This window comes from Loxodonta africana, chromosome 23 (assembly GCF_030014295.1).
Source record: "Loxodonta africana isolate mLoxAfr1 chromosome 23, mLoxAfr1.hap2, whole genome shotgun sequence".
Lineage (NCBI taxonomy): Eukaryota > Metazoa > Chordata > Mammalia > Proboscidea > Elephantidae > Loxodonta > Loxodonta africana.
In genome coordinates, this window is record NC_087364.1 from 19593043 (window position 1) to 19606042 (window position 13000).

Below are 13000 nucleotides of genomic sequence, written 5' to 3' on the forward strand. Positions count from 1 at the left end.
CAGCCTTGCTCCTCACCATGTGTATACATGAGAAATATTAGGGTGTGAAATTTAATCTATGCAGTCATGAGTCAACTAATTTATCCCCCCCAACTCCCAGTATTTATTGTGTGCCTACTATGTGCACAGTTCTAGGCACCCAAGATAACAGAGGCAAACAAGACAAAATCTCCAGACTCATAGAATCAGATGGGGGCCAAGTATTTGCAAATAAATAAAATAGACAAAATCATTTCAGATAGGGATAGACATATTCACGAAAAAAATAAAACATAATGGTGTTTGAACGATGACTGCCAATCAGGCAGAATAAGTCCGCAGACACCACCCTGTTTAAGGGGAATTTATTAAGTACTGGCCATGTTAGGCATCGAGGATACAGAGAAAGAGTAAAACATGGTACCTAGCTGGGTGATACAAATGATTAACACGCTCAGTTGCTAACCGAAAGGTTGGAGGTTTGAGTCCACCCAGAGGAACTTTGGAAAAAAGGTCTGGTCATTTACTTCCAAAAACCCAGCCATTGAAAACCCTGTGGAGCGCAGTTCTACTCTGGCACACAAGAGGGCACCATGAATTGGAGTCGAGATAACAACTCCTGAGCCTCTGTAGCAGCAGCAACCTACAGATTGGAAATCAAGTTCCAAGTGGGTTGACCTAAATGACCTTCCTTTGAATGATCAGGGAAATCTTCCTTGGGGTCACAATGACATCAAAATATGAATGGCGCCAAAAGCATGCCTGGCTCGAAAGCAGAGTCAACCACTGCTCCTCAGCTGGCTTTTATTATGACACCAGCTTGAAACATTCACTCCTCTGGGTCTTTGCTCCCTGGATCAAGATCTTAAGCCTGTGTTTGTTCATTACACAAGCCTTCTGAATCAGCTTCTCCCAGTGGCATTTAAAACACGTGAAGCCAGTATTGCGTACAAAGCCAGCCTGTGCGTGTAGCAGATAAAACTTGATGAGCAGAGTCGGCCCAGTCGCCCTTCCCGGAGTGGAGCTGGCTGCCTCTCGGCCTTCAGTTGAATGGGAGCACTGGACATGGAGAAGGTCAACTCCACGGACTTCAGAGAAGACTTTGTGGAAGTGTTTGGGAATGGCATTGAGAGATGTCCTCTCAGTGCCCATTCTCTGATCTGGAAGACTTAGAGAAGCATTTTTGTGCCTTCATCGATGCCCTTCCACAGTCAGGTAATGCTTTCCTGTCCAACACAGAGAGCCTCTACGAAGAGATTTCCATGGGGATTATCAAAATCTTTTTAGATAGTTGCTTATCACTGATATACATTAAAACCTGGGAAAGCCAGAACCTGTGTAAGGCGGAAACCTGTCAGAGAAGGAACACTCAGATATTTCCCACTAATAGAGATCGAAAGAAGAGTAGTAAGACTGCACCCTGTCAAAGGCGTGAAACTGTGGAGACCCAAAAAAAAGGCAGTCCCATCGAATTCCGGCTTTCTCAGGTTTTACTGTGTTTATTTAGCTATTCATGTTTCAAAGCTCAGTGAGTTTCCCAAAGCTCCGTAAAAGAGAGTCAAGCCCTCGCTAGGCGTTAAACCCAAAATGGAATGAAATAAACTGTCTTCGCTGAGGAGAGGGGCCCTGGTGGCCTAGTGGTTAAGAGCTAGGCTGCTAACCAGAAAGTTGGCAGTTCGAATCTGCCAGCTGTTCCTTGGAAGCTCTGTGGGACAGTTCTACCTTGTTCTATAGGGTAGCTATGAGTCAGAACTGACTTGATGACAATGGTTTTCTTTCTTTTTAGCTGAAGAGAAAAATATATATATATATATTAGAGCTACGAGGTCACAGGAAGGAGGAAGCAGTACGGTCTCCTCCTCAGGCCATGACTCACAGGCTGAGGGCCCACCCCCTCAGCCTCTTGCATTCACTTTGGGAATGCCCTGTATGCAGGAGAGGAGACAGCCTGATATCACACTATCTCTGGAGCCCAGGGGAACAGAGCAGATGGCTGACATTTTTACTAGAAAGGGCCAGTTTGGACTGGGCTGTGGAGGAAAGTCAACCCTTTCAGATCAGCCACTCCCTGGGGGAATGAGAGGAGAGATGGGAATCTGAAGGACTCCTTCTGGAGAAAGGGGAAGAGATTACCCATTTTCTCTGGGGTGGGTAGGTAGAGAAAATGAGGCGCTTCCGGGTGTGAGGTGAAGCAATGAGGGCTGCAGGTTGAGGCAGGCCCCATGTGGCTCAGGATGGCACTCACAGCCAGTCAGAGACCAGGGTTAGGTGGCCTCATTGCTGTCCCTGATACTGCAGCCCTGAAGTAGACGGACGGGGTAGTGAGGACAGGGCTGCCTTCATAGACAGCCCTTCCACAGAGATATGGGGGTGAGGAGCGGGAGAATGCTGGCTGTCTTTTTTTCTATGGGACTCTGGGGTCGGTACAAACAGTTAACATACTCAGCTGCTAACCAAAAGGTTGGCGGCTCAGGTCCACCCAATGATGTCTCAGAAAAAAGGCCTAGCGATCTACCTTAAAAAACTCAGCCCTTGGCAACCCATGGGGTCACTGTGAGTCGGAGTTAACTCCATGGCAACTGGTTGATTTCTGTTCTATGACAAAACCAACCAACAAAGTATTGCCATCCTAGACAGTTTCCGATTATCAGATGAAAAGCTCCAAAATAAGGAAATCATTTTAATTTGTTTTAGGCAGATCTAGGAAGAGTAGGGAGACCTGGTGGCCCAGTGGTTAAGAAAGAGCTTGGCTGCTAACCAAAAGGCTGGCAGTTCAAACCCACCGGCAGCTCCTTGGAAACCCTATGGGGCAGCTCTACTCTGTCCTATAGGGTCGCTATAAGTCAGAATCCACTCGACAGCAATAGCTTTGGTTTAGTTTTGAGGAAGAGTAGAGGATACTGTTATGAAATCAAATGGACAAAAGAAGCTGGGCAGTGCTGACATCCACACTTCCCGGCACCTCTTCAAAGCTGAACAAGCCCTGGCGGCACAGTGGTGAAGCTGCTAACCAAAAGCCCGGCTGTTCAAACCCACTAGCTGCTCTGCAGGAGAAAGATGGAGCAATCTGCTCCCATAAAGATTACAGGCTTGGAAACACTTTAGGGCAGTTCTAATCTGTCCCATAGGGTCACTATGAGTTGGAATTGACTCAATGGCAACAGATTTGTTTTTTTTTGGCTCCAAAGCTGAGCTTTGCAGCTGCTCTGTGGCTCAGGCAGGAGATGGTAGAGAGAGCTGGTAGACAGAAGACCTTGTAACTTAGTAAGTGACAGGAACAGCCCAGCCCCACGCTGGACAAATGAATTGACTCCTGCCCATGAGAACAAAGCCTGCAGAGCAAGCAGGAAAGAGCAAGAGGTCAGCCAAGCCCAAGTTCAAGATGTTTGGCAGAAGAATGGGGGAGGCAAAATGAAAGCCTTCTAAGCCAGAAGGGGAAATGATTTTTAAAGGGTGTGAGTGACCTTACAAGTGACCTTTTTTCTTACTAGGAAAAAAGAAAAAGGAGAAAAGTCCCGTGATGTCTGTCAATACCCAAAAGGTTGGTGGAACGGGAGAAGCAATACATTGAGAAAGCGAGATGGCATGGAGGATTAAATCTATTATTCATTTGTTCCTTCAGTTATTCAACAAACATTTATTTCCTGTTATCTAGGTTTCAGGAACTTAGATAATAGAAGAAAAATCTCTCTTATTTCCACCATCTTTTCCACCAGGACTCACCCCAACTCGTCTGACCAGAGTTTCTCGTTGAGGTTAAATTTAGTCATCGTCCTAAGCACAGTGGGGTTGGGGGCATAATCCGGAATCTCTCCTTCACTCCTGATCCCTCTCCTGACTCCGTGGAACCTCTGTATTCTGATTCATGTCAGCATCCAAATCACTTAGTGAACATTGGGACTCAATATTGAGATGTTGTTAAGTGCTCTGGAGTTGATTTTGGTCACCTAGCAACTCCTTGTGACAGAGTAGAACTGTTCCATAGGGCTTCCTAGCTGGTAATCTTTACAGGAGCAGACCACCAAGTCTTTTCCCACAGAGCCACTGGGTAGGTTCAAATTTCCATACTTTGGTTAGCAGCCAAGCACTTAACCATTGGGCCACCGGGGCTCCTTACTGAGATACTAGGATTCAATAAAGATTTGTTGAATGAATGAATGGCCTGATTCCTAAGGTGATCTTGAAAGATGGTGGATCCTGGCTTTAGGAACAGTAGTTCAGTGGGATGGTGGGTCAGTGGAACCAAATGGCTGAAGGAGTGTTGGGCCAACTGGACAATGTTTGCTTCCGCACTAGGCACAATTACCTGAGGGACTTCCCCTCTGGTGAAGGCTGCTCCTTATTCCTCTGCTAGTGTCTACACTTCCCTTAGATGGACACGTGGGCCCAGAGCCTCAGTGCTGGGTGACTCTCCATATCTAATCATCTTAATGACATAAGATAGATGACATTATCAATCATAATAACAATAGTTGGAGTACCTCAAATTTATTGACTTCTTACTGCTGCCATTTCCAGGCACTTTTCCAAACATTGAGCATTTGTTAACTTATTGAACCCTCATAACAACATTATAAAACAAATATTATCATACCCATTTTACAAATAATAAAACTAAGACAGCAAGAGATTAAGTAACTTGAGCAAGGTGGCTGAACTGAGACTGAAATTCTGACAGTCAAGCCAACGGCTTTTGAAGGATTTTCCAGAGGGCTAGAAACAAAGTATAAAAACTTTCTAAGGCTTTCATTCATTCATCCACTCATTTGTTCAATTAACATTAATGCTTGAGGCCCCAGACTCCACGTTTGTTTTTTAAACAAATAAAATGGGATTTTTTTTTTTTTTTGCATAGCCTGGCTTTATCCCTTGGATAGTCAAGAACAAACTAGGTGTTAGGAAGTCTTTGAATTATAAAACTATAAGGGGCTTTGGGGAGGTATTCAAGAAAGGGTGATCTACCTACCCAGTGACTTGTTATGGGTGATCTAAGAAGATGGCCCACCATGAAAGAAAACTGAAAACCCAGTTTCTAGAGAAAACCAAGGTTGACAGTACATTTAAGTTGTTATGATGACCATTGGCCAGTAGATGGCAGGCCAGGACTAATATTCAGGTCCAGCATTCGCTTGCAAAGTATCCTCTCTAGCCAGTCAACTCCAAAGGTTAAAGATTAGGGGAAGGAGCCTTGGTGGTGCAGTGATTAAGTGTTGGATTGCTAACCCAAAGATCAGTGGTTCAAACCCGCCAGCCACTCCGCAGGAGAAAGACCTGGCAATTTGCTTCCAGAAAGAGTACAGCCTTGGAAACCCTATGGGGAAGTTCTACTCTGTCCTGTAGGATGGCTATGATGGTAATAGGTTTGGCAAAGATGATGAAGAGACTTTCCTGGTAAGAAGAATGGCAATAGTAAAGGAAGAAGGGTTGAAACACAGGCAACTGTCACAATAGAGTTAATTATGCATCCCTTTTTGGTATTTCAGAATTGCAGTGATAAAGTCACAATTCATTATTTAATATGTATTACAGAACATATTTGTTGGATTAATTAATGAATTATCCAGTAGTAATTCCCTTATAATGCAGGATATAAGGTTTCTATATTACAAAGAACTCATTACTGTCCAGTTGATTCCAACGCATAGCAAACTTATAGGACAGAGGAGAACTGCCCTACAGGGTTTCTTAGGCTGTATACTATGGGCAGTTCTACTCCGTCCTATAGGGTTGCTATGAGTTGGAATCGACTCAAGAGCACTGGTTTTATAGTCTTTACTGAGGCAAATAGCCGAGGAGCCAGCTGGTGGTTTCAAACTGCTGTTAGTAGTTGAATACTCAGTCACTGCGTCACCAGGGCTCCTTTAATGGTGTAATACAGAAAGAGTTCCTCTCTCTATTTGACTATCAGAATGTTTTCACTTTGCTGTTAGTTGCCATTGAATCAATTCTGCCTCTCGGAAATTATTTAGTCCAAAAATATTTAGCACACCTTCCCAAGAGTGATGTCTGTCAATAAATATTCAGTGAGCGCTTACTATACCCCAGGCACTGTTTTAGGCACCAGGAAAAGAGTACTAATCAAAACAAGTCCCTGTCCTCAAGGAGCTTACACTCTAGTAAAGAGGGATAGGTGATTAACATAAATATATACTAATAAATTAACATAATAACAAAATAAAATAATTTTAGATTCTATACTTATTATGAAGGAAATATATTACAAAGGAGGTCTTTCGTAGAAGGTGCCATTTGAGTTCAAAACTGAAGGATGAGAAGGAAGTAGCCAAAGATCTAGGAAACTGGAATGAACTTGACACTTTGGGGGCAGAGAAGGACCAAGGTGGTTGGAGAACAGTGAATTGTGGAAGGATACAAGGAAAGAGGGGAAGGCAAGGTCTAATCACGTAGAGCATTCTAGGTATAATAAGGAATTTGTATTTACACCATTTGCAATGAGACGCCATTGAATTTGCCTTCTGTAATGATCATGGAGAGCAGACACAGGGAGATCAGGTCAAGGGGTTATTACAGCGGTGCTAACAGTGACAGATGGTGGCTAGTTGGACTAGGGTTGTAGTAGTAGAAATGGATGGATATGGTTGGAGTCTCAGAACAGATTTTAAAGTTAGAGCCACCAGGCTTTATTGATGAACTTGGTGGGTGGGGGCAGATCAGAAACAAAGAGGAATCAAGGATAACCCTTTTTTTTTTTAAACACGCCTTTAGTTTGATCGACTGGATGAGTGATGGTGCCATTTTCCAAGATGAGGAAGGGTTAGAGGATGGGAGTATGCCAAGTTTGAGATGTCTTATTGTCATCCAAATAAAAATGTTGACTACTCTGTTTGACCATAACCAAGGAACTCAGTGGAAAGAAATGGGCTAGACTAGATTTGGAGGTCATCAGAGAATTGATGGGATTTAAAATCATGGGACTAGATGAGAGCGCTTAGGGCATCTGTTAAATAGAGAAAGGAAGAGGTATGATTACTGAATCCCAGGGTGGTTCGAAGTTTGTGGTCTGGCAGAGGAGCGAGAACGAGTGAAAGTAAGCAGTGGTGTCTCAGAAGGCAAGTGATGATAATCTTTTAAGAAGGACAGAGGGCAACCATGTGACATTTTCCTGGGACATTGAGAACCAAGAAGACAGAGCATTGGTCATTGGGCAAGACATAGGTCATCTGTGATATTGATAAGAGCAAACTAGGTATGGTGAGCCTGGTAGTAGGAACTGGGAACAAGAGGTGAGGAAAGAGAAACATAGAATAGGCAACTCTTTTGAGGAGGTATGTTATAAGAAGGAGGAGAAAGATAGGGAGAAATTAGAGGGCAAAAAGGAATCAAGGAAGATTTTTGTTTTGTTTATGGGGTGAGTGATTCTAACGTATGTTTGTGTGTTGATGGTGATGAAGTGGTGGAAGGGGGAAACTGATGTTCAAAATGGTAGCAACAGTCTTTGAGAAAGAAAGAGGGGCTGGCTTCAAGAGCACAAGTGGAGGGGTTGGCCTTCCATAGAAGGGACAGCCCATCCATTGTACCAGGAGGGAGGACACAGTAATGGGCACAGATGCTGGGGTGCTGGTGGACTGTTCGGGGGTCCTGGGCCTTTTGCCTGCTCTTTGGTGACCACCACTGCCTGCCCAGTTCTTCTCCTTTTGAAATAATGAGTGTCTGCTCTGTGCTACCTGGAAACTCTGGTGGTGTAGTGGTTAAGAGCTACAGCTGCTAACCAAAAGGCTGGCAGTTCGAATCCACCAGACGCTCCTTGGAAAACTTATGGGACAGTTCTACTTTGTCCTATAGGGTCGCTATGAGTCAGAATTGACTTGACAGTAATGGGTTTGTTTTTTCTGGTTTTTGGCTCTGTGCTAGGAACTCTTCTAGGTGCAAAATTTCATGACGTGTGGTCCTCACAATATTGCATGTCCACATCTCCACCCCTAGACAGGATATAGGACATGGAGCGCCAATGGCACTGACGGTAAGTCCAGGATTCTGGAAAAGAGTGAAGAACAGGCAGCACTGAGCTGGCCCTGTGAACCACGGGGCATCAGCTGTCCTAGCTAGAACTTAGGCATTCCAGGTGAGAGGACCCAAGCACACAGCAGGCAGGTAGGATGGATCCACCTGCAGTCGCCTGCCTCCCGCTGGGGACGTGGTGGAAGGTACGTTATGGATGCAGCCTTGGAGGAGGAACTGGCTTCCTGTGAGGTCGGAAAGGCAGACTCAAGGGATCAGTAGTTTGGGGCAACGAAGATGGAGTCTTTGGGCTGAACTGGGTCAGGTTCTCCTCTTCCAAACTACCATCCACTGAGGAGCCCTGGTGGAGCAACGGTTAAGGGCTTCACTGCTAAAAGAAAAGTTGGTGATTTGAACCCACCAGCCACTCTATGAGAGACAAGACCTGGCAATCTGCTCCTGTAAAAATTACAGTCTAGAAAACACTAAGGGGCAGCTCTACTCTTCCTATAGGGTCACTATTCCGAGGCACACAACAACCATCCCCTACCTGACTCCCTGCAAACTTTTCCTTTTCACTGCAGCCAAGGGCTTTGTTTTCGTTGTTTTGATTCAAGTTATCTCTTCGTAGCCTCTTTTCCTCTTCTCTTTACTCCCTACTGTTCTTGACCTCCTCCCTCTCGCCCCTTCCTTCTCCTCCCCACAAAGTGTGAAAACGTACACTCAGTCCTGGGCAAATATTAACCAGGAGCAATGGTTCCAAGGGGGTAGATAAACCCAAGGGGAGTGAGAAGCAAGGCGCCGGTCAAGAAGGACAAGTGGCAGGCCTGGTGTGTGTGAGATCAGCCCCCTGGTACACCAATCTGTGCACCCAAATTGACGTCATTGTGGAGAGGTCAGCTCAGAGAGCCCGGTGGGGGTCGGTAAGGGGACAGACCTACCACCAATAACTCCATAACTATTCCTCCTTCAGCTAGGGCTGGTAAGGAAAGGAACCTGAGGAGTGAGGATCCTGTCAGAAGATTGTGTTTCAGGATCCCCTGGCTGTCCAAGGGGACCATGGAATGAGGAAGCTCCAAGATGAGTGCAGGGGCGGTCTTACTGGGTCTGGGGGTGCCCCAGGACTCACATCACCCTCTCCCAGCCTGGGCCATTTCGGTCCCAGGGTGAGGTGGGCTGGGGATTCAGGCCAGGCTGTGTCACGTCGAGTTTTCAATGCCTGAGGGGCAGGGCCCATAAGAGGGATTCTAAGACACTGGTCTTAGAGTTTATAGAGTTGGGATTATTGGTGACACCAGCTTCATTTTAAACTCCTCTTAACCTTAACCTGAAAGTGCCTGTGATTTGGTATCCAGGTTCCAGGCACAGCCAGCTTCTGGCTAAGTGACCTTGGGCAGGTCTCCTAACCCTTTCTGAGCCTCCATCGAATCCTCCCTTGAATGGAGATGTTACCCCCAGTTCTCCATACCTCTTAGGATGATTGGTTGGTGAGTTAGATGAGGCCACCCCAATTATCCTTTAATTGGGCAGACACTATAAGGTTGGAGTAAGGGGAGGTGATACCACACTTAAGGTCCCTGGGTGGCAGAAATTTGCCCTGAACTACTAACCTAAAGGTTGGTGGTTCAAACCCACCCAATGGTACCACTGAAGAAAGTCCTGGCAATCTGCTTCCATAAAAATTACAGCCAAGAACACTCTATGGAGCAGTTCTACTCCATAACACATGGGGTCACCATGAGTAAGAATCTACAGTAGAGTTCTTTTTTTTTAATATACCATAATTAAAGTTTTTTAAAAAATGTTCCCCTTTTCCAGTTGAGCGTGATGCCTATCCCCAGCACCAGCGCCAGACAACTGCTTTGTTGAGATACAAAAAGCCAGGTACTTTCAAGCCACACTCTTGGCTGGGAGATACACCCCCCAACAGCTCCACTGGGTTTACTAGGACTAATAATGATGGCTCAGCCCTGATCGTTTACCAGGCATTGAGCACTGTGTTTCAGGTAAATCCATTGTCTCTAATCCTTACAACTACTCAGCAAGTTAGGTGTCATTACCCTCATTTTATTCCCCACGCGTCCGTCAGTCTGTCGTACTGTGGGGGTCTGTATGTTGCTGTGATGCTAGGAGCTATGCCACCTGTATTCAAATACCAGCAGGGTCACCCATGGCAGACAGGTTTCAGCTGCGCTTTCAGACTAAGACAAACTAGGAAGAAGGACCCAGTGGTCTACTTCTGAAAGGAATTAGCCAGTGAAAACCTAATGAATAGCAGAACATTATCTGATATAGTGTCGGAAGACTAGCCCCTCAGGTTGGAAGGCACTCGAAATACAACACAGTGGCTGCAACAGTGGGTTCAAGCATAGCAACAATTTTAAGGATGGCGCAGGACCCAGCAGTGTTTTGTTCTGTTGTGCACAGGGTCGCTGTGAGTCTTAGCCAACTCGAAGGCAACTAACAACGACACGAGGAGTCTCTGCTAACCATGTCTGAAATGGTGCCAGACACAAGCTCCCTCGCCCAGCTCCAAGGAGTCCAATTCTCTTCTTAGACTTAAAGTCCCTGGAGGTTCCAACCTTAGGCCCAGGGAAGGAGAGGTGTTCTTCCTACAAAACGCTGTTCTCTGGAATGAGACCCAGCAGAGCGATTGTGAGTGGTACTAAATGATTTGTAGTGGTAGGAGGTAGTGACTTTCCTAAATGCAGGAAAGGCCCTTTAACTCAGAGGGCTATGGAATTCCCCCTGGAAATGGGCTTCCTTGCAGTTAATCATCTGTGAGCCCCTTTGGATGCCTGATTCCAGAAGCCCCGAGCTCACACATAGGGTTACAAAGTCCTGGGCGTGTGTTTGCCTAGCTCCATGGATGTTATTCCTACGGGTCCACCCCGCCCCAGCCCGCTCTCCTTTGGAGCAGCGCGAAACCCATTCCTTGGCTTCTGCAGGAAGTCTTCAGGCCATTGCGTCCGGCCCTCTTCGACATCAAAGACCCCTGAGAGCAAAGGACTTTGAAAACCTAAGAAATACTCAGGCTCCTTATCGCGTCCCTGCTCCCTCCCGAGCAAGTCATAAATTCCGAGTCTCCGCGGCCGCCCCCTCTCCCCTCAGCCCCTCTCGCCCCAAGGTCTCAAAAGACAAACCTGTCACTTCCCGCCCCGCCCCCAGGTCCTGGCCCCGGCCGAATGAAGCAGAGAGTGAGGCGCGCAAGGTCTGGGACAGGTTGGAGGGACCGGCGCAATGGGCGTCCCAGCGCCGCCAGAATCGCCCGGTGGCCCCCTGCAGCCGCTTAAGCCCCTGCTCCTGCCCCTCCCAGCGGCACAGGGGTGCCCGGCGCGCTCCGCCGTGCGCACAGCACGCCACCTCGCCCCCCCGCCCCCCATCGCTCGCGCGAGGCCGGCGCGGAGACGCCCCGGCGTGTGTCTGTGCTTCTCCGCAGGCCGAGGGGGTCTCCTGCTCTCGGACCTGGCGGGCCGCAAGCTGCAGCGGGCACGCTCACGGCCGAGTCGTAGTGCAAGCAGAGCGCAGCGGGCGTGCAGAACCTGCGTGCCAAAGAGCGGCGCCGGCGGGCCGAGCTCAACGCGCAGTACCGCGCGCGCTTCGGCTTCGCCTGCGTGCCGGCCGCGCGCCTCCGCCACCCTTCGGCCGTGGAGGGCCAGCTGGAGCGCCGGCTTCACTGCCCGGCCTGGGCCAGATGAAGACTCTCGGCCACCTGCGCCCCGCCGACCTGCTCGGCGCGGACCCCGCCAGGCTGTAGCGGAACACCCCTGGGCCGCCATCAGGCCACGCGGGGCCTGGAGCTCTGCGCCCGGGCTCCAGGCTGACGCCCGCCGGCCGGGACCGGGTCTACACGCGCGCACAAAGAGAGGGAACAGTGAAGGCCATCGGACGACTCCTGAGCCCCTTTGCCCCTCAGCTCATCCATCGCCCCTCCCCTCCGGGACGCTTGGCCAGATGTTTAGTGCTGCGCCCCGATTTATTCTGCTCCGCGCGTCAGTGCTGCGCTCCGTTTGCGGCCTGGTGCCACCAGCCTTTGTGGATTCTCAGCGCTTATCCAGCTTGGCTCCCCTCTCTCTCCTGCTAGCCCAGGCTGAAAAGCAAAACCGCCAGAAAGCAAATCTTCGGTTCCCCAGCGGTTTGTCTGTCTGTTTTTCCTTCTCCCACCTCATTTGCTGCAACTTGCCATTTACGTGGGAGCCGAAGAGGCTTTGTCACTTGGGGACGGGGGCCTGAGCAAGGAAAGCCCAGCCCAGGCTGAGGTTTTGAGCACTGGCGAAGCCTTGGAGGGGCGTGGGCAGCGGAGACCCCCAGTGCAGGGCCAGGGTGGGCAGGTGGCCCATGGGGCAGGGTGGGGGGTCTCCAAACTGGCCGGGCCCCATGCCAGTCCCGGAGGTCAACCTGTGGGCAGTGGGCTTTGCAGAACCACAGACTGCCGGGGGAAAACCACTAGTCATTAAAATAATAATATTCAATGGAGCAGCGCTGAGTGTTGTGGCCCCGGGATGAAGGCGAGACTGCACAGTGCTGATGAGGCGAGTGATGGAGGGAAATCGGTGCCCAGGGAAGTGTCCCCGGACAGAGTAAGCTAGCCCTGGGCAGCTCGCCAACCGTGGTTTTCCAGAGCCCTGGTAGCGCAGTGATTAAGCTCTCAGCTGCTAACCGAAAGCTCGGAGATTTGAACCCACTAGCCACTCTGAGAGAAAAACGTGACAGTCTGCTTCGGTAAAGATTACAGCCTTGCAAACCCTATGGAGCAGTTCTACTCTGTCCTACAGGATCGCTATGAGTCAGAATCAACTCACAGCAACGGGTTTGGTTTTTTTGGTGGATTGGGCAAGCCAGGCAGCTACAATGTCCTGTGGGGATAGAACATCAGACCCATGCCAGGGGGCCCACCACATTCTCTCTCTCTCTCTCAGACACACACACACACACACACAGAGAGGAGCTAGCAGCCTCAACAAATACTTCTCGGGCTTCTGTGGCAGAGGAGAAACAAGCCAGTGCAGACAGGGTCAGATGAGAAGGCAGAGTGGTTCCTCTAGAAGACAAGAGCCTCCAC

General features: G+C 48.6%; 1 protein-coding gene across 1 annotated transcript; it reads left to right on the forward strand.

The window, feature by feature from the left end:
• Positions 1–1029: 1029 nt before the first annotated feature.
• On the forward strand, positions 1030–11695 carry URAD (ureidoimidazoline (2-oxo-4-hydroxy-4-carboxy-5-) decarboxylase). Its single transcript, XM_010594026.3, is given in 5 exon segments — positions 1030–1117; positions 1120–1194; positions 11107–11149; positions 11255–11619; positions 11622–11695. Coding segments are annotated over 5 exon segments (645 nt in total).
• Positions 11696–13000: the final 1305 nt, after the last annotated feature.